At 52.2% G+C, this 21,486-nt stretch overlaps 1 protein-coding gene across 1 annotated transcript in view; it reads left to right on the top strand.

Moving 5' to 3' along the window:
- Window positions 1–16,446: 16,446 nt before the first annotated feature.
- Window positions 16,447–21,486, top strand: part of LOC116948536 (uncharacterized) — a 53,199-nt gene continuing 48,159 nt past the window's right edge. Inside the window, exons 1-2 of the mRNA XM_076071587.1 lie at window positions 16,447–17,004; window positions 17,080–17,149. Of these exons, the coding sequence (XP_075927702.1) occupies window positions 16,462–17,004; window positions 17,080–17,149 (613 nt within the window). The 5' untranslated portion in view covers window positions 16,447–16,461. The remainder of the gene's footprint in view (window positions 17,005–17,079; window positions 17,150–21,486) is intronic.

The raw sequence follows: 21,486 nt of genomic DNA, 5'->3' as shown, positions 1-21,486 counted from the left end.
TAACTCTAGCACTGTCTCTATCTCTAGCCCTGTCTCTAACCCTAACTCTAGCCCTAACCCTGTCTCGAACCCTAATTCTAGCCCTGTCTCTAACTCTAACCCTGTCTCTAACCATAACTCTAGCCCTGTCTCCAACCCTAACTCTAGCCCTGTCTCTAACTCCAGCCCTGTCTCTAACCCTAACTCTAGCCCTGTCTCTAACCCTAACTCTAGCCCTGTCTCTAACCCTAACTCTAGCACTGTCTCTAACTCTAGCCTTGTCTCTAACCCTAACTCTAGCCCTGTCTCTAACCCTAATTCTAGCCCTGTCTCTAACTCTAGCCCTGTCTCTAACTGTAGCCCTGTCTCTAACCCTAACTCTAGCCCTGTCTCTAACCCTAACTCCAGCCTTAACCCTAACTCTAGCCCTGTCTCTAACCCTAATTCCAGCCCTAGCCGTGTCTCTAACCCTAACTCTAGCACTGTCTCTAACTGTAGCCCTGTCTCTAACCCTAACTCTAGCCCTGTATCTAACTCTAGCTCTGTCTCTAACCCTAACTCTAGCCCTGTCTCTAACCCTAACTCTAGCCCTGTCTCTAACTCCAGCCATGTCTCTAACCCTAACTCTAGCCCTGTCTCTAACTCTAACCCTGTCTCTAACCCTAACTCTAGCCCTGTCTCTAACCCTAACTCTAGCCCTGTCTCTAACTCCAGCCATGTCTCGAACCATAACTCTAGCCCTGTCTCTAACTCTAACCCTGTCTCTAACCATAACTCTAACCCTAACTCTAGCCCTGTCTCTAACCCTAACTCTATCCCTGTCTCTAACTCCAGCCCTGTCTCTAACTAAAGCCCTGTCTCTAACCCTAACTCTAGCACTGTCTCTAACTCTAGCTCTGTCTCTAACCCTAACTCTAGCCCTGTCTCTAACCCTAACTCTAGCCCTGTCTCAACCCTTAACTCTAGCCCTGTCTCTAACCCTAACTCTAGCCCTGTCTCTAACTCCAGCCATGTCTCTAACCCTAACTCCAGCCCTAACCATAACTCTAGCCCTGTCTCTAACTCTAGCCCTGTTTCAAACCCTAACTCTAACCCTAACTCTAGCCCTGTCTCTAACTCCAGCCATGTCTCTAACCTTAACTATAACCCTAACTCTAGCCCTGTCTCTAACTCTAGCCCTGTCTCTAACTACAGCACTGTCTCTAACCCTAACTCTTGCACTGTCTCTAACTCTAGCCCTGTCTCTAACCCTAATTCTAGCCCTGTCTCTAACTCTAGCCCTGTCTCTAACCCTAACTCTAGCTCTGTCTCTAACTCTAAATCTAGCCCTGTCTCTAACCCTAACTCTAGCCCTGTCTCTAACCCTAACTCTAGCCCTGTCTCTAACCCTAGCTCTAGCCCTGTCTCTAACTCTAACTCTAGCTCTGTCTCTAACTCTAGCTCTGTCTCTAACCCTAACTCTAGCCCTGTCTCTAACCCTAACTCTAGCCCTGTCTCTAACCATAGCTCTAGCCCTGTCTCTAACTCCAGCCCTGTCTCTAACCCTAACTCCAGCCCTAACCATTACTCTAGCCCTGTCTCTAACCCTAACTCTAACCCTAACTCTAGCCCTGTCTCTAACCTTAACTCTAGCCCTGTCTCTAACCCTAACTCTAGCCCTGTCTCTAACTCTAACCCTGTCTCTGACCCTAACTCTAGCCCTGTCTCTAACCCTAACTCTAGCCCTGTCTCTAACTCTAACCCTGTCTCTAACCCTAACTCAAGCCAAGTCTCTAACTCTATCTCTTGCACTGTCCCTAACTCTAACTCTAGCCCTGTCTCTAACCCTAACTCTAGCCCATTCTCTAACCCTAACTCTATCCCTGTCTCTAACCCTAACTCTAGCCCTGTCCCTAACTCTAACTCTAGCCCTCTCTCTTACTCTAGCCCTGTCTCTAACCCTAACTCTAGCCCTGTCTCTAACTCTAGCCCTGTCTCTAACTCTAGCCCTGTCTCTAACTGTAGCCCTCTCTCTAACTCTAGCCCTGTCTATACCCTTACTCCAGCCCTAACCTTAACTCAAGCCCTGACTCTAACTCCAGCCATGGTTCAAACCCTAACTCCAGCCATAACCCTGTCTTTAACCCTAACTCTAGCCATGTCTCTAACTCCAGCCATGTCTCTAACCCTAATTCCAGCCCTAACCCTGTCTCGAACCCTAACTCTAGCCCTGTCTCTAACTCTAACCCTGTCTCTAACCATAACTCTAACCCTAACTCTAGCCCTGTCTCCAACCCTAACTCTAGGCCTGTCTCTAACTCCAGCCCTGTCTCTAACCCTAACTCTAGCCCTGTCTCTAACTCTAACTCTAGACCTGTCTCTAACCCTAACTCCAGCCCTAACCCTAACTCTAGCCCTGTCTCTAACCCTAACTCCAGCCTTAACCCTAACTCTAGCCCTGTCTCTAACCCTATTTCCAGCCCTAGCCCTGTTTCGAACCCTAACTCTAGCCCTGTCTCTAACTCTAACCCTGTCTTTAACCGTAACTCTAACCCTAACTCTATCCCTGTCTCTAACCCTAACTCTAGCCCTGTCTCTAGCTCCAGCCCTGTCTCTAACTACAGCTCTGTCTCTAACCCTAACTCTAGCACTGTCTCTATCTCTAGCCCTGTCTCTAACCCTAACTCTAGCCCTAACCCTGTCTCGAACCCTAATTCTAGCCCTGTCTCTAACTCTAACCCTGTCTCTAACCATAACTCTAGCCCTGTCTCCAACCCTAACTCTAGCCCTGTCTCTAACTCCAGCCCTGTCTCTAACCCTAACTCTAGCCCTGTCTCTAACCCTAACTCTAGCCCTGTCTCTAACCCTAACTCTAGCACTGTCTCTAACTCTAGCCTTGTCTCTAACCCTAACTCTAGCCCTGTCTCTAACCCTAATTCTAGCCCTGTCTCTAACTCTAGCCCTGTCTCTAACTCTAGCCCTGTCTCTAACCCTAACTCTAGCCCTGTCTCTAACCCTAACTCCAGCCTTAACCCTAACTCTAGCCCTGTCTCTAACTCTAACCCTGTCTCTAACCATAACTCTAACCCTAACTCTAGCCCTGTCTCTAACCCTAACTCTAGCCCTGTCTCTAGCTCCAGCCCTGTCTCTAACTACAGCCCTGTCTCTAACCCTAACTCTAGCACTGTCTCTATCTCTAGCCCTGTCTCTAACCCTAACTCTAGCCCTGTCTCTAACTCTAGCCCTGTCTCTAACCCTAAATCTAGCCATGTCTCTAACCCTAACTCTAGCCCTGTCTTTAACCCTAACTCTAGCCCTGTCTCTAACCCTAATTCTAGCCCTGTCTCTAACTCCAGCCATGTCTCTAACCCTAACTCCAACCCTGTCTCTAACCCTAACTCTAGCCCTGTCTCTAACTCCAGCCATGTCTCTAACCCTAACTCTAGCCCTTTCTCTAACCCTAACTCTAGCCCTGTCCCTAACTCTAACTCTAGCCCTCTCTCTTACTCTAGCCCTGTCTCTAACCCTAACTCTAGCCCTGTCTCTAACTCTAGCCCTGTCTCTAACTCTAGCCCTGTCTCTAACTGTAGCCCTCTCTCTAACTCTAGCCCTGTCTATACCCTTACTCCAGCCCTAACCTTAACTCAAGCCCTGACTCTAACTCCAGCCATGTTTCAAACCCTAACTCCAGCCATAACCCTGTCTTTAACCCTAACTCTAGCCATGTCTCTAACTCCAGCCATGTCTCTAACCCTAATTCCAGCCCTAACCCTGTCTCGAACCCTAACTCTAGCCCTGTCTCTAACTCTAACCCTGTCTCTAACCATAACTCTAACCCTAACTCTAGCCCTGTCTCCAACCCTAACTCTAGGCCTGTCTCTAACTCCAGCCCTGTCTCTAACCCTAACTCTAGCCCTGTCTCTAACTCTAACTCTAGACCTGTCTCTAACCCTAACTCCAGCCCTAACCCTAACTCTAGCCCTGTCTCTAACCCTAACTCCAGCCTTAACCCTAACTCTAGCCCTGTCTCTAACCCTATTTCCAGCCCTAGCCCTGTTTCGAACCCTAACTCTAGCCCTGTCTCTAACTCTAACCCTGTCTTTAACCGTAACTCTAACCCTAACTCTATCCCTGTCTCTAACCCTAACTCTAGCCCTGACTCTAGCTCCAGCCCTGTCTCTAACTACAGCCCTGTCTCTAACCCTAACTCTAGCACTGTCTCTATCTCTAGCCCTGTCTCTAACCCTAACTCTAGCCCTAACCCTGTCTCGAACCCTAATTCTAGCCCTGTCTCTAACTCTAACCCTGTCTCTAACCATAACTCTAGCCCTGTCTCCAACCCTAACTCTAGCCCTGTCTCTAACTCCAGCCCTGTCTCTAACCCTAACTCTAGCCCTGTCTCTAACCCTAACTCTAGCACTGTCTCTAACTCTAGCCTTGTCTCTAACCCTAACTCTAGCCCTGTCTCTAACCCTAATTCTAGCCCTGTCTCTAACTCTAGCCCTGTCTCTAACTCTAGCCCTGTCTCTAACCCTAACTCTAGCCCTGTCTCTAACCCTAACTCCAGCCTTAACCCTAACTCTAGCCCTGTCTCTAACTCTAACCCTGTCTCTAACCATAACTCTAACCCTAACTCTAGCCCTGTCTCTAACTCTAGCCTTGTCTCTAACCCTAACTCTAGCCCTGTCTCTAACCCTAATTCTAGCCCTGTCTCTAACTCTAGCCCTGTCTCTAACTCTAGCCCTGTCTCTAACTCTAACTCTAGCCCTGTCTCTAACCCTAACTCCAGCCTTAACCCTAACTCTAGCCCTGTCTCTAACCCTAATTCCAGCCCTAGCCCTGTCTCTAACCCTAACTCTAGCACTGTCTCTAACTGTAGCCCTGTCTCTAACCCTAACTCTAGCCCTGTATCTAACTCTAGCTCTGTCTCTAACCCTAACTCTAGCCCTGTCTCTAACCCTAACTCTAGCCCTGTCTCTAACTCCAGCCATGTCTCTAACCCTAACTCTAGCCCTGTCTCTAACTCTAGCCCTGTCTCTAACCCTAACTCTAGCCCTGTCTCTAACCCTAACTCCAGCCTTAACCGTAACTCTAGCCCTGTCTCTAACCATAATTCCAGCCCTAGCCCTGTCTCGAACCATAACTCTAGCCCTGTCTCTAACTCTAACCCTGTCTCTAACCATAACTCTAACCCTAACTCTAGCCCTGTCTCTAACCCTAACTCTAGCCCTGTCTCTAACTCCAGCCCTGTCTCTAACTACAGCCCTGTCTCTAACCCTAACTCTAGCACTGTCTCTAACTCTAGCTCTGTCTCTAACCCTAACTCTAGCCCTGTCTCTAACCCTAACTCTAGCCCTGTCTCAACCCCTAACTCTAGCCCTGTCTCTAACCCTAACTCTAGCCCTGTCTCTAACTCCAGCCATGTCTCTAACCCTAACTCCAGCCCTAACCATAACTCTAGCCCTGTCTCTAACTCTAGCCCTGTTTCAAACCCTAACTCTAACCCTAACTCTAGCCCTGTCTCTAACTCCAGCCATGTCTCTAACCTTAACTATAACCCTAACTCTAGCCCTGTCTCTAACTCTAGCCCTGTCTCTAACTACAGCACTGTCTCTAACCCTAACTCTAGCACTGTCTCTAACTCTAGCCCTGTCTCTAACCCTAATTCTAGCCCTGTCTCTAACTCTAGCCCTGTCTCTAACCCTAACTCTAGCTCTGTCTCTAACTCTAAATCTAGCCCTGTCTCTAACCCTAACTCTAGCCCTGTCTCTAACCCTAACTCTAGCCCTGTCTCTAACCCTAGCTCTAGCCCTGTCTCTAACTCTAACTCTAGCTCTGTCTCTAACTCTAGCTCTGTCTCTAACCCTAACTCTAGCCCTGTCTCTAACCCTAACTCTAGCCCTGTCTCTAACCATAACTCTAGCCCTGTCTCTAACTCCAGCCCTGTCTCTAACCCTAACTCCAGCCCTAACCATTACTCTAGCCCTGTCTCTAACCCTAACTCTAACCCTAACTCTAGCCCTGTCTCTAACCTTAACTCTAGCCCTGTCTCTAACCCTAACTCTAGCCCTGTCTCTAACTCTAACCCTGTCTCTGACCCTAACTCTAGCCCTGTCTCTAACCCTAACTCTAGCCCTGTCTCTAACTCTAACCCTGTCTCTAACCCTAACTCAAGCCATGTCTCTAACTCTATCTCTTGCCCTGTCCCTAACTCTAACTCTAGCCCTGTCTCTAACCCTAACTCTAGCCCATTCTCTAACCCTAACTCTATCCCTGTCTCTAACCCTAACTCTAGCCCTGTCCCTAACTCTAACTCTAGCCCTCTCTCTTACTCTAGCCCTGTCTCTAACCCTAACTCTAGCCCTGTCTCTAACTCTAGCCCTGTCTCTAACTCTAGCCCTGTCTCTAACTGTAGCCCTCTCTCTAACTCTAGCCCTGTCTATACCCTTACTCCAGCCCTAACCTTAACTCAAGCCCTGACTCTAACTCCAGCCATGTTTCAAACCCTAACTCCAGCCATAACCCTGTCTTTAACCCTAACTCTAGCCATGTCTCTAACTCCAGCCATGTCTCTAACCCTAATTCCAGCCCTAACCCTGTCTCGAACCCTAACTCTAGCCCTGTCTCTAACTCTAACCCTGTCTCTAACCATAACTCTAACCCTAACTCTAGCCCTGTCTCCAACCCTAACTCTAGGCCTGTCTCTAACTCCAGCCCTGTCTCTAACCCTAACTCTAGCCCTGTCTCTAACTCTAACTCTAGACCTGTCTCTAACCCTAACTCCAGCCTTAACCCTAACTCTAGCCCTGTCTCTGACCCTAACTCCAGCCTTAACCCTAACTCTAGCCCTGTCTCTAACCCTATTTCCAGCCCTAGCCCTGTTTCGAACCCTAACTCTAGCCCTGTCTCTAACTCTAACCCTGTCTTTAACCGTAACTCTAACCCTAACTCTATCCCTGTCTCTAACCCTAACTCTAGCCCTGTCTCTAGCTCCAGCCCTGTCTCTAACTACAGCTCTGTCTCTAACCCTAACTCTAGCACTGTCTCTATCTCTAGCCCTGTCTCTAACCCTAACTCTAGCCCTAACCCTGTCTCGAACCCTAATTCTAGCCCTGTTTCTAACTCTAACCCTGTCTCTAACCATAACTCTAGCCCTGTCTCCAACCCTAACTCTAGCCCTGTCTCTAACTCCAGCCCTGTCTCTAACCCTAACTCTAGCCCTGTCTCTAACCCTAACTCTAGCCCTATCTCTAACCCTAACTCTAGCACTGTCTCTAACTCTAGCCTTGTCTCTAACCCTAACTCTAGCCCTGTCTCTAACCCTAATTCTAGCCCTGTCTCTAACTCTAGCCCTGTCTCTAACTCTAGCCCTGTCTCTAACCCTAACTCTAGCCCTGTCTCTAACCCTAACTCTAGCCTTAACCCTAACTCTAGCCCTGTCTCTAACTCTAACCCTGTCTCTAACCATAACTCTAACCCTAACTCTAGCCCTGTCTCTAACCCTAACTCTAGCCCTGTCTCTAGCTCCAGCCCTGTCTCTAACTACAGCCCTGTCTCTAACCCTAACTCTAGCACTGTCTCTATCTCTAGCCCTGTCTCTAACCCTAACTCTAGCCCTGTCTCTAACTCTAGCCCTGTCTCTAACCCTAAATCTAGCCATGTCTCTAACCCTAACTCTAGCCCTGTCTCTAACCCTAATTCTAGCCCTGTCTCTAACTCCAGCCATGTCTCTAACCCTAACTCCAACCCTGTCTCTAACCCTAACTCTAGCCCTGTCTCTAACTCCAGCCATGTCTCTAACCCTAACTCTAGCCCTTTCTCTAACCCTAACTCTAGCCCTGTCTCTAACTCCAGCCATGTCTCTAACCCTAACTCTAGCTCTGTCCATAACCCTAACTCTAGCCCTGTCTCTAATTATAACTCTAGCCCTGTCTCCAACCATAACTCTAGCCCTGTCTCTAACTCCAGCCATGTCTCTAACCCTAACTCCAGCCCTAACCATAACTCTAGCCCTGTCTCTAACTCTAGCCCTGTCTCTAACCCTAACTCTAACCCTAACTCTAGCACTGTCTCTAACTGCAGCCATGTCTCTAACCCTAACTCTAACCCTAACTCTAGCCCTGTATCTATCTCTAGCCCTGTCTCTAACTACAGCCCTGTCTCTAACCCTAACTCTAGCACTGTCTCTAACTCTAGCCCTGTCTCTAACCCTAACTCTAGCCCTATCTCTAACCCTACCTCTAGCTCTGTCTCTAACCCTAACTCTAGCCCTGTCTCTAACCCTAACTCTAGCCCTGTCTCGAACCATAACTCTAGCCCTGTCTCTAACTCCAGCCCTGTCTCTAACCCTAACTCCAGCCCTAACCGTAACTCTAGCCCTGTCTCTAACCCTAACTCTAACCCTAACTCTAGCCCTGTCTCTAACCCTAACTCTAGCCCTGTCTCTAACCTTAACTCTAGCCCTGTCTCTAACTCCAGCCCTGTCTCTAACCCTAACTCCAGCCCTAACCATAGCTCTAGCCCTGTCTCTAACCCTAACTCTAACCCTAACTCTAGCCCTGTCTCTAACTCCAGCCATGTCTCTAACCCTAACTCTAGCCCTGTCTCTAACTCTAACCCTGTCTCTAACCCTAATTCTAGCCCTGTCTCTAACCCTAACTCTAGCCAAAACTTGTTCATATGTTCTTTATAAGGGGTCCACGTTTCGCAAGCATGGAGGAGCGGGGATAACTGTGGTCGAGAAGACCCGGTGCTTTGTATGGAGCTGCAGGCCAAGCAGCTTTCACACGGCAGCGTTACGTAGCTGATGGAAAGGCAATTCCGTTCGATTGATTCGAAGTGAGACCTCGGTTGCCAAATCTGAGGTGGCCATAAGCACACTGCCCAAGCACAGAAACTTCTCCACTCTCTCCACGACTGCCCCATCACTCATAGGGGAGTTTAGGTGGTGGAGTATTTGATGACAATACCCAGGCAGGTGCTTAGGTTTGGTGGGGCTGATAGGCCCCATCTCTCATCGACACGCTCCACCTTCTGCAGCGGAGTCTTCAAGTTCTTCACAGAGTGAACAGCAATCACCAGATCATCAACATCCATCACATGGTTGACCAGATGGCAGCCATCCCTTGACCGCACCCGGGCATTAATCAGCTTCCCATTGTATCTGTACCAGATAGAAATTCACAAAGACAAAGATCACAGATGCAACAACAACTGCGAATTCGCCACTGATGTCAGGCGGTGATGTCAGGCTATGTGCACGTAAAGGCCAAGTGAAGTGTTGAAGGCCCGCTGGTAGGATAGACCCAGGTGCCATGGGTTAACAGACTGAGATGACTGGCTGATGCACCACCTGCGCCTGCTATTGTGCCAACTTGCTGTGCTTTAGCCACCTGGCGCACCATTCGTTGTTGTGAGCGTCGCTCCTCAGCCCTCCGTTGTTGCTGGAGAGCGACTGGCTCCAACTGCCCAGTTGCGTTCTTCACGAGTCTCCTCCATAGAGGCCAATCTTGACACCGCTGATATCAGTCATCGGCAAGTCCACTCAGTTCCACGTCTTCCTGTACCACATCACTCCATCTCGTCTCTAGCCCATGCTGCTCTCTTTTAGCTCCCTCTTTTCGACCGAGCAAAAGTTGTTCAGGCAGGCAGTGGCTGGGCATGCGGGCTACATGACCCAGCCAACGCAGCTTTGCCTGCCGGAGGAGCTCACCGATGGGACTGTGTCCAGATCCTTCAAAGATTTGTGAGCGCCTCACAAAATCCAGCCTGGTTAAACCCAGGATGAATCGTAGGCAGGCCAGCTTGAATGTTTCTAACCGGCGAAGATGTTCCATTAGGGGGGTCCACGTTTCGCAAGTGTGTTTCATCACACGTGCACACACTCTCAAACACATGCACACACACGTGCTTATGGGCATAAATACCGCTCACACTGTACAAGCGTAAAACCGTGAGGAGCCGCGCGAATCAAGCGGCGTGACCAATCACAAGCAGCCTCCACGCGTCACCACCTCCCATCCCACACCCCACCCCATCCCACACCTCCCCCCCCATCCCACAACCCCCTCCATCCTAAACCCCCCCATCCCACACCCCCCCATCCCACCCTCCATCCCACACCCCTCATTCCCCACCCCCCCATCCCACACCTACCCGTCCCACACCCCCCCTCCATCCTAAACCCCCCCTCCACCCTACACCTCCCCATCCCACACCCCCCTCCATCTCACACGCCCCCTCCATCCCCCCACACCCCTCCACCCAACACCCCTCCCCTCATTCCACACCAGCATCGCCGCGTCATCATCTACACTCCTCTCGACTTGTCCATTTTCTCTGTGACGTCCTCGGCACGGCTCGGTTTCTGCAGTGGAAACGCAACCTTTGCCGAGACAAGCCGAGCCGCGTCTGGGAGCCGGGGACGACACGCGCCCTCAGTCCAGCGTCTCCAGCTCGCTCGCTCTCCGTTGGCTAGGCTTGAGTGCCACGCGGGCTGGGCTTTTAAACTGTTGAAGTTATTGTTTTAAAAATATTTTTGTTTTACCAGGTAAAGACCACTGAGCTATGTAGCCACAAATGATAGCTCAAAGAAGTGGCTTATCATGTGGACATTTGTCGCAGCCAAATACACTGAACGTGTGACGTTTATTCTAAACGTGGAGGGAAAAACCGGAGGACCCAGAGAAAAAAACCACGCGATCACGGGGAGAGAGACACGGCAAACTCCAAATATACAGCAGCAGTCATCAGGGTCGGGATGGAACCCACGACCACCTGCATACCAGGCGAGAGAGTTAACATCTCCTAGCCACCGTGATGATGATACTGAGAGGGAGAGACACCGCAAACTCCAAAAATACAGCAGCAGGCGTCAAGGATCAGGATCGAACCCACGACCTCCTGTACACCAAGCGAGAGAGTTAACATCTCCTAGCCACCATGATGATGATGCTGAGAGGGAGAGACACCGCAAACTCCAAAAATATAGCAGCAGGCGTCAAGGGTCAGGATCGAACCCACGACCTCGTGTACACCAGGCGAGAGAGTTAACATCTCCTATCCAATGCGTCGGCCGCGTTGCGAGTTGGCGTCACGAGTCGCGCGAGAGTCGCCGGGCTCTCGTGGAATGCCCCAAGGGCAGATCGGGCCCAGTTTCTCATCGCCCTGGGAAGGCGGCGGCGGCAGCAGCAGCAGCAGCAGACGTCGATCCGGCACCGCTGAGGACCTGGGTACACATCCCGGTTTCCTGGCCGCCACTTTCCCTCCCGCGATCAATGGTCGAAGCGAGCCCGACACTGCTTGATGAGAGACCAAATATCGAGACCGCTTTAAAGATGTGCTTCTGTTGAACCGGTGGTCCACGCGAGCCCGACACTGCTGATGAGAGACCGAATATCGAAACTGCTCCCGAGTTGTGCTTCTTTTGAACCAATGCAGCTGACAGTGTTTCGCCACTCTCAAAAGCAAGTCCGCGCGTGCTGATGGAATGAGTAAGGAATACTCCACTTGTACTGCTCTACTTGTACTGCTGTACTTGTACTGCTGTACAAGTACAGGAGCAGTGGCATCGCGGTGAGCGCTACGCTGCGCTACGAACCCAGCGACCCGAGTCCGATTCCAGATCAAGACCAACATCGGTGACGATGAGTCTGAACCGGTTCTGGGCCTCCCGTAAGGTCGACTCAGCCTCAAATGAGTACCTGGTGCAATGTGTAAAACATCGCCGCTGGGTAGACAAAGTGCAGTTGGGCGTCCTGCTGGCCACCCACCCTCTCGTGTGCCGTGCCGGCCTTCGTAGGTGCTCGCTAACAGCACTTGCCCCAACGGTCTGTTTAAGCTATACGGGTAATCTTTGTCTTTTGTTTACGACAGACGGCTACGCTCTCTGCCACGAGTGGGCACTTCCCACCGTTGCCCCCACCCCCCTTCTTATCCCCCCACCCCGCCCATGTATTTTATATGCCCGACGTTTCGCTGCAAGTGCCTGAGCGCTTTTTGTTCTGCAACTGAATTCGGTTCTTCTATCAGGAATGTAATGCTCCTTTAAAGGGAGCACCCAAGACACGCCGGACATCGTGGCGAAGAGCGCGCGCGACACAGAGGCATTGTGTTGCCATGACCGCGGAGCAACTCCGCAAACGCCGAGATCCCCTCCCTGCCCCCGCACTAAACACACAACCCGCACGCAGCGCGACCCACGTAGTGTCCTGACGGGGGGTTGCCTGGCACATCGGGTTTCAATCCGAAGGGCTCCTAGAGGGAGAGTCTCACGGTTTCCCGGTGCCAGGAGATTGGCCGACCCTCACAGGACGGGTGACATTGCGGTGCCCCTAAATTGGTTTAATATTGTATGGGCGCACAGAAACTCACCGGGCTAACCACAATGAGAACGCTCGCGGCACGGGAGGGGGAGGGGCCAGGGGGGAAATAGCCTGCGGGCGGCGCAGATGGGAAGTGGGAGGGAAAGCCCTGGAGTACACCTCCGCGGGATCGAGGGCGGGCGCGCAGACAATGGGTCGAGGCCTAATGGAAAATGATGCTCCAGGTAAGGGCGGGCCTTTGAAGTTTAGAGAATAAAGGTGGGAGCCCCTGGACGATTAGCTCAGTTGCCTTCAACCTCCGGGCCGTCAAGATCCACCCCCTGCCGTCCTGCCTCCTCGAGCGACTCGCTCCGACTCTCACAGCGTCCGTGCGACGCCGTGAGTCCAGCTTCGAGGTACGTGGTAGAACGCTGGAGTGATTGGGTTCGTGTGTGAAACACGAGCGCCTGCAGTGTGCCGCGTGAGTAATTCGGGCGGGGTGCGATAAACCCGCTCGCCGGCGTTTACACAGCGACAATAGCGTTAACGGCGAGGCGTACGAGCAAATTCATACAGCCCTTTAGCATTAGCCTTGGTGTGCAAGCGGATTAGGGCTTAGCCACCCGGAGGTGCGCATGCATATTAATACCGCAGTTGTCTTTAGCGCTAACCTTTGCGCGAAAAACACGCCTGCAGGGGCGCGCGTGTGCACGCCTCCACGTTCGCCTTTGTGGTGGTGTATGTGGGCGCGTGCGGGATAACCCCGGGCGGTGGTGAGCCAGCCGATTAGCTATGTCCCTCAGAGAGGGCGCTGGCGCGGGGGGGGGAGCGATCACCCGATCGGCGGGGGCCCGGCGAGATGGGCCGAACGGCATGGTGGAGGAAGGAGTGGAGGAGGGAGTGGAGGAGGGAGTGGAGGGGGCAAACGTTGCGCTCCACCTGCCCAACGAGGGCAGCGGGGTGGACGTTGGCCCTCACAACATCAACGGAAGAGGCTGCGAAAGGAGAGACAGTGAGTCATGTTGCAGTGGCATCGATGTGAGTCGCATCGATGCTGTTTGATGGCATGCGAGTGTTTTGCTTGGGAAGGATATTCTCGGAAAGATCCGGAGACAAGGAGCGAGCTGGGGGAGTACGAGAGAGCGAGAGAAGAGAAAGGGGAGCGAGAGGGAGGGAGAGGGCAGAGAGGCAGAGAGAGGGGAGAGAGAGGGAGAGAAAAGTAGAGAGAGGAGAGAGCGCTCTGGTCGGAGCCAGGGTGTGGCTGGAGTTCCGCCATGCGCGGCTGACCCACGCCGTGCCGGCCTTCAAGGAGCAGTGGGCGCTGGAGGAGGCCGTGTGCTCGGTGGCAGATGACGGAGAGCTCTGCATGCAGATCTAAGCTACCTGTCGGAGGCCGTTTGACTGTGGGAAGGGCTGCGTGCAGGTGCAGCACTTGTCGTAGTTATAAAGAAAAAAGAGAGAGCGAGAGAGCCAAATGGAGTAGGTAGAGAGGGGGCAGAGAGAGAGGGAGGGCGGAGAGGGGGTAGAGAGAGAGGAGAGGCAGAGAGGGGGGTAGAGAGAGGGGGGGCAGAGAGGGGGGTAGAGAGAGAGGGAAGGGGAAATAATTTTTTTGGGGTCTTTCATTTAAAAAGGGGGGGGGGTCACATAAAGCAAAGCATAAAAAAACAAAAAAAACGAAATGATGAACGGAGCAAAGTGCCGACTACACCCAGCATCTTCTTGTTTCCTCTGATCGTAAACAAAAAAAAGAGAGAGAAGTGAGAGAGAGATGGAGAGAGAGAGGGGAGAAAGATGGAAGGAGAGTCTTGGAGAGAGAGGCGTTATCGATGAGTGGAGGAGATACGAGAGAGAGAGAGGTGACAGAGACTGTTGACTTAAAAACGCCTTTTATTGCCGCCAGCAGCAACAGCACTGGAGGCGATTCCGATAGGAAATACACAAAGTCACCAGCAACACAAATAACACACGCTATAAATCCACGCGCTGTGGTGCTAAATGCGCCGCGCACAACACGAAAGAAAAGTCACGTGGTGGTGGTAGTCATCGCGCATGCCATGGCAACGAGCGAGTGCTTCAGAAGGTGAACATAAGGGTGCCATACACGCTAGTACACAGGGCTTTTCCAGCCCCCCAGCGTTCGAAGAAGACGCGCTGCACATCACCGGCACGTGTGTGGTACATGGCGTGCTCCGGCCGGAACCGCGCCTTGAGCAGGTCCCTGAACACTGGAAGCACGGAGCAGCCGTCAGCATCAATTTCCTCGTTCTGTACACCGCCATCAGAGAGAGGGAGTGGTGATGGGAGCAGAGAGTTGTGGTAGAAGTGGTGGTTAGAGATTTGTTGGGAGTTGGTGGTGGTGGTGGTGGTATTAGCGGCGGTGATGGTTGTGATGGTAGCGGCGGTGATGGTGTTAGCGGTGTTAAACGGTGGTTGATTGTAATGGTGGTGGCGCGAGTAGTGGCTGTGTTGGTCGTGATGGCATCGATGGTGGTGGTGATGTTGGCAGTGATGGTGTGAGTGGTGGTGTGAGTCGTGGTAGTAATGGTGGTGGTGTCGGTATTGGTGTGAGTGGTGGCAGTGGTGGCAGTGTCGGTATTGGTGTGAGTGCTGGTGGTGAGGGTTGTACTCTGGGAAGCAGTGGCGTAGTGATTATCGCACTACGCTAAGAAACCTTGCGGCCCGAGTTCGATTCCGACCATGTGATCGGCTCAACGGGTCTCCCCCCACCTAGGTCAACTCAGCCTTAAATGGTCATCTCCCTGCCTGCGTATACATCTGCAGTGGGGACACAAAGGCGGCCGGGCGAGGTGCTCTCAACTCAACCCCCAGTGCACAGTGCAGGCTTTAATAGGCGCTCGATAATATCCCTTGCCCGGACAGTCTATGCAGGCTCCACGCGGGATCTATGTCCACGTGTGTTGATGGTGTCCGAGCGACCGTGACCACGGTGGTGATTGTTATGGGGGCGGTCATGTTGGTGGTGGTGGTAATCGAGGTTGTGGTGAGGGTGCTGATGGTGGGGAGCGGTGGTGTATCGGTTAGGGCTACGCTGCGCTACAAACCCGGTGACCCGAGTTGGATTACCGCTCACGGCCACCAACACCGGTGACGATTATCTGAACCGGTCCTGGGCCTCCCCTAGGTCGACTTAGCCTTAAATGAGTGCCCCGGTGCGGTGCGTAATAAACATCGCCACTGGGAAGACAAAGGTGGCCGGGCGTGGTGTTGGCTACCCACCCCCTCGCGTGCCGTGCCGGCCTTCGTAGGTGCTCGCTAACAGCACTTGCCCCAACAGTCTGTTCAGGCTACACGGGGGATCTTTGTCTTGGTTGTTTTCTGGTGAGCGCGGCGATGGTGGGGTCTGTGCCGTCACCTCCTGGTCAGCGAGCCTCCGACACTTCACGTGGCCTCAACGCGCACGTGGCCTGGCACAGACGCCGTGGTGCCGTCACCGTCACTTCGTGGAGAGCGGCGGCTGTTGGTGTTGGTATTGGTTGGTGGTTGGTGGTGGTGTTTAGGGTGTCGAAGGCGGTCCCGTGTTTTGGGTACCGCGCAAGGTGTGTGTGTGTGATTCTTACGATAGCGGGCCGGCTATTGTTTACTGCGGGATGTGATAATTGTCTGGATTGTTGGTCCTGGGTGTTTGTTCCACTGTGGGTCCGCTCGCTAGCCCGCGTGTCGGTCGGGCTGTCCGGCCCAACCAAGGGCCGGGCAGCCCTGGGGCTGCACGCGCGTGCGTGCGTATGTTGGACTTCTTTCGCACCGTACGGAGTCAACAGCGCCTCCACCCATGGCAGGTTGCGCGGCTGCCCTACGCCAAGGAGGGTTTGCGACTCGGGGTGCTGCGGTGGGTGTCCAGCTGTTTGCAGTCGGGGCTGTTGGAGGCTCGCGGCAGCATGGGGGGGGGGGGGGGGGTGAGAGGGGAGGGGCTGTAGGGGGATTGGGGGGGAGGGGGGCGGGGGGAGGACCCCACGTCCTCGCCGCTGCTCACAGCAGCCCCAGGGCTCAATCGCTGCAGAGGCGAGCGAGGAGTGTCGGGGAACAGCCGAGTCCGAGACCACCTCGTCTGCCTCCTCTCTTCCCCCCCCCCACCCCTAACAGCCCCCCCTCCCACCTCCGCCCCCCCCCCACACTTTTTCCACTCTCATACTCCACCACCCCCCCCATAGCCCCCCGCCCCCCCCCCCCCACAAAGCACTCCATGGAGGGGGGGCAGGACGCGCCCGGGGGGGGCGCTCAGCCACTCGACCGCGTCACCACCTACTTCTTCATCGACAACATCCTCAGGCCAGACTTTGGTCGCAGGAAGGACGGCGGCGGTGGTGGCGGTGGTGGTGGTGGCCGTGGTTGTCCAGAGCTCACGGGTGGTGGTGGTGGTAAGGAGCGAACCGGCGGACCAACGGGGGGATCCTCCCTGCAGCGGTCATACGAAGTCCACCACAACCACCACAACCACCACAACCACCTGCACCATCACAACCACCACAACCACCTGCACCACCTGCACCACCAGCACCACCTGCACCACCAGCACCACCCGCGGCAGCGCAGAGTGACGCGGGGGGGTGCAGCAGCAGGAGGTGGCGGAGGTGGAGGAGGTGCGGCAGAGTCCTCGGCTCGCAAGGACGACGGAGATGAAGAGGAGGAGGAGGAGGTGGTTGTGGTCGAGGAGGAAGAAGAAGAGGAGAGGTCTGCGCTGAGCCGGGGTCCAGAGAGGATCACGGCGGGACCCGAGGAGCAGCGAGCGGAGGAGGAGGAGGGGGAGGGAGGGGGGTCCGGGGAGGGTGCCGCCGCCGCCGCCGCCGCCGAGGCCCGCCAGCAGCAGCAGCAGCAGCTGATGTGGCCCGCGTGGGTTTACTGCACGCGGTACTCGGACAGACCGTCTTCGGGTAGGCACGCAGACACACACAGAGATACATGTACACAGACACACACAGAGATACACATACATACACATACACAGACACACACAGAGATACTCGTACATACACACAGATATACACACATACATACACATATACACACACATATATACACACACAGAGATACATGTACACAGACACACACAGATATACACATACATACACACAGATATACACACAGACACACATATACATACACATATATACACACACACACAGACACACACAGAGATACTCGTACACAGACACACACACAGATACATGTACACAGACACACACAGATATACACATACATACACACATATATACACACATACACACATACATACACATATACATACACATATATACACACACACAGACACACACAGAGATACATGTACACAGACACACACAGATATACACATACATACACACATATATACGCACATACACACACAGACACACACAGAGATACATGTACACAGACACACACAGATATACACATACATACACATACACACACAGACACACACAGATATACACATACATACACACATATATACACATATATACACACATATACACATACACAGCTATACACAAAGATATACACAGATAAATATACAAAACAAAAAACAAAGATCCCTGTCTAACCTGTAACAGACTGTTGGGGCAAGTGCTGTTAGCGAGCACCTATGAAGGCCGGAACGGCACGCGAGGGGGTGGGTGGCCAGCATCACGCCCGGCCGCCTTCGTCTCCCCAGATTTTAACACTGCACCAGGTGCTCATTTTGAGGCTGAGTCGACGTAGCGGAGGCCCAGGATCGGTTCAGATAATCGTTACTGGTGTTGGCCGTGAGCGGGAATCGAACTCGGGTTGCTGGGTTCGTAGCATAGCACGCTAACCGCTACACTACCGCTCCCCAGATATACATACACAGATATACACACAGATGCACTCACAGATACACGCAGATACACTCGCAGATATACACTAAGAAACACACATATACACACATATACAAAGACATAAACACGCACAGATATACACACAGATACATTGATATATACGCACAGATGCACACATATACATTCAGATGCACAGAGATACATACAGATGCACAGATGTAATACAAGATACATACAGATATACACAACACAGACAAATATTCCCTGCATAGCCTTAACCGACTGTTGGAGCAAGGGCTGTTCGCGGACACCTTTGAAGATATACACAGAAGATAAAGATATACACACACGCACAGCCTTACAGCCATGCACGCACACACAGACACACGCAGGGCTTACACACACGACAAAGATCCCCCGTATAGCCTGACCAGACTCTTGGGGCAAGTGCTGTTAGCGAGCACCTATGAAGGCCAGCACGGCACACGAGGGGGTGGGTGGCCAGCACCACGCCAGGCCGCCTTTGTCTCCTCAGTGGCGATGCTTACATACCGCAACAGGTACTGTACTCATTTGAGGCTGAGTCGACCTAGGGGAGGCCCAGAACCGGTTCAGATATTCGTTACTGGTGTTGGCCATGAGCGGGAATCGAACTCGGGTCGCCGGGTTCGTAGCGCAGCGTAGCGCGAACCACTACACACAAATATACACACACACATGTATATACAGTCACACTGTGTGTGTGTGACCTTTAGCGTTTATAATAGGCGACGTTTCGGGCAAAAGGCCCTTCTTCAGACGACAGAGAGAGGCCAGAGAGATAGAGAGCTAGAGGCACCGTGCACCAATCAGCATCGCAGTCGGAGCGAGCCACCAGCGCTCAACACACCACGCTCACAGCCCTGCACAGCAACCGCGGTGGAAATTCCACATTCCTAGGGCGGGACGGCGTGGTGATGGAGCGTATCGAGCACCGCCACCTCGCTCACGCCCGACCACGAATTGACGTCGAGATGCGCCCGCTCAACCCACCCAGCCTCTCCCCTTGAACAAAGGGGGCCCACTACGCCAGCCAGCGGTGGCTTCGGTAGCCCTGGGCGACTCCACTGCTGGATGAAGTTATTTTGCCAGCGCCCGGCGGCGTAGAGACGAAGCCTCGCCGCGTGGCGAAGCTCGAATCGACGGCGAACTGATTCGCGCGCTGCGTTTTAGAACAATTGTGTGCACCGTGAAAACTGCATACTTAAATATACACACACACCACATATATACTGCACATATATACTGCACACCATATATAATGCACATATATACTGCATATATGCTGCACATATATTTACTGCACATACGTCGTAGGCTATATTATTGGGTCTTTAGGTAAAGTCACGTAGATAGATTCAAAGAAAATAACAAAACTACGACGTTTTGATCGCAACACAAACGGTCGTCTTCAGGAAGACGACCGTTGTAGTTTTTTTTGTTATTATTTGTTATTTTCTTTTAACCTATCTACGTGACTTTACCGAAAGACCCAAGAATATTCATTCCTGCAGTCACGAAAGCTTTAAGTCAAGACGCCGTAGGCTTTCGCGATAAATATTATCCACAATGAAGGGTTTTTTTTTTGGGTTTGATCGCGTAAATATATTAATGCGTCGTTCAACCCGCCACCACTCGACACGGCCAATCAGTAAGGTTTGTAACGTAAACAGAACGCGATACAACCCAAAAACCCTTCATTGTGGATCATATTTATCGCGAAAGCCTACGACGCCTTGACTTAAAGCTTTCGTGACTGCAGGAATTAATATGCTTCGATGCTTCGGTAAAGTCACGTAGATCGGCGCAAAGAAAATCACAAAATATTACGACGGCCGTCTTCCTGCAGACGGCCGCTTGTGTTGCGATCGAAACGTCGTAGTTTTTTGTTTGTTATTTTCTTTGAACCTATCGACGTGACTTTACCGAAAGACCCAAAGAATACGAAGCATTTCTATTTACGCGATCTAACCCAAAAACCGCCTTCTATGATGGATGCTCTATATATGTGTGTGTGTGTGTTTTACACGTATATATATATATGTGTGTGTAAACCACATTTTACACGTAGATATGTGTGTGTAAAACACATTTTACACGCATATATATGGGTTTTACACATCTCTATCAGCCAGCGACCTTTAGGGAGTGTCGTAATTCAGCAGAATGGTTCAATGCAAGCAGCAACAACAACAACAACTGCGGAGCGCTTTGACGACATCCAACGTCTCATCATCGGCAGCACGGTCAGGCCGCTTGCAGCCGATGCTGGTGAACCGCCGAATGTTCATTGGCGAGGATTCTTCTCTGTTAGATGTGGGGCCCTGCTTTGACACTCCCCATGTGTCTGTGTGTGTGTGTAGAATTTCCTTCGCAGCTTACGGAGCCGACCGTGCTCATCGGAGGTGAGCAATGCAACGCGGTCGCTCGCGTTGCAGTGGAGAATATACACACCCAATAAATACGATTATAATCTTATTCGCATTGTCAGTGACAATGTTAATGATTTCATATGCATTAAAAAAAACAACAAGAGAAAAATCCCCCGTGTAGTCTTAACTGACTATCGGGGCAAGTGCTGTTAGCGAGTAGAACCTTTGAAGGCCGGCACGGCACATGAGGGAGTGTGTAGATGGACAGCAACCAAACCCGGCCGCCTTTGTCTCCCCAGTGCTGATGATCGCATTCCGCACCAGGTACTCATTTAAGGCTGGAAATATTTTTGCAAGGAATCATGCTCTGGTAGTGTATGATGATGCATTGTCTTTGATACTGATTGGTCCACACCAGAGACAGCTTTCTTTAGAGCCTCGTCTCAAACATCCTTAGACCAGAGGACAACGCCAAAAGGCGAACAGCGAAACAGAGAACTTAGAACTTGAGACACTGGGTTCGTGACCAAGCGTGCTAACCACTGCGCCACCGCTCCCCATGATGCAAACAAAGATACCCCGTATAGCCTTAACAGGCTGTTGGGGCAAGTGCTGTTAGCGAGCACCTGTGAAACCGACACGGCACACGAGGAGGGTGGGTGACCAGCACCACGCCTGGCCGCCTTTGTCTCCCCAGTGTCGATGGTTACACACTGCACCAGCTATTCATTTGAGGCTGAGTCGACCCCATAATGCACACACACACACATATGTAATGTACATCAAGTGCACGTACGGAATCAAACGCTCACGAGACGGAGCTGGCAGTTGCAGAGCAACTCAGACCACACCTTATAAAATAGACCCGCGGCACAATCGTCACTGTCAGTCGAGTTGTTGATGGGTTCCATCCACTGCTGGATGAAGTCTTTGCCACGCCGAATTTGGTCGGTCGTGCGGGCTGATCCCCCCGACCTCCCCCGGGCAGAGGGGACGGAGGGG

The sequence above is a fragment of the Petromyzon marinus genome, chromosome 34 (assembly GCF_048934315.1).
Source record: "Petromyzon marinus isolate PM22_M1 ecotype Great Lakes invasive population chromosome 34, UKy_Petmar_22M1.pri1.0, whole genome shotgun sequence".
In the NCBI taxonomy this organism is placed as follows: domain Eukaryota; kingdom Metazoa; phylum Chordata; class Hyperoartia; order Petromyzontiformes; family Petromyzontidae; genus Petromyzon; species Petromyzon marinus.
The sequence above is the reverse complement of the archived record's forward strand: the minus strand, read 5'-3'. Positions and strand labels throughout refer to the sequence as shown.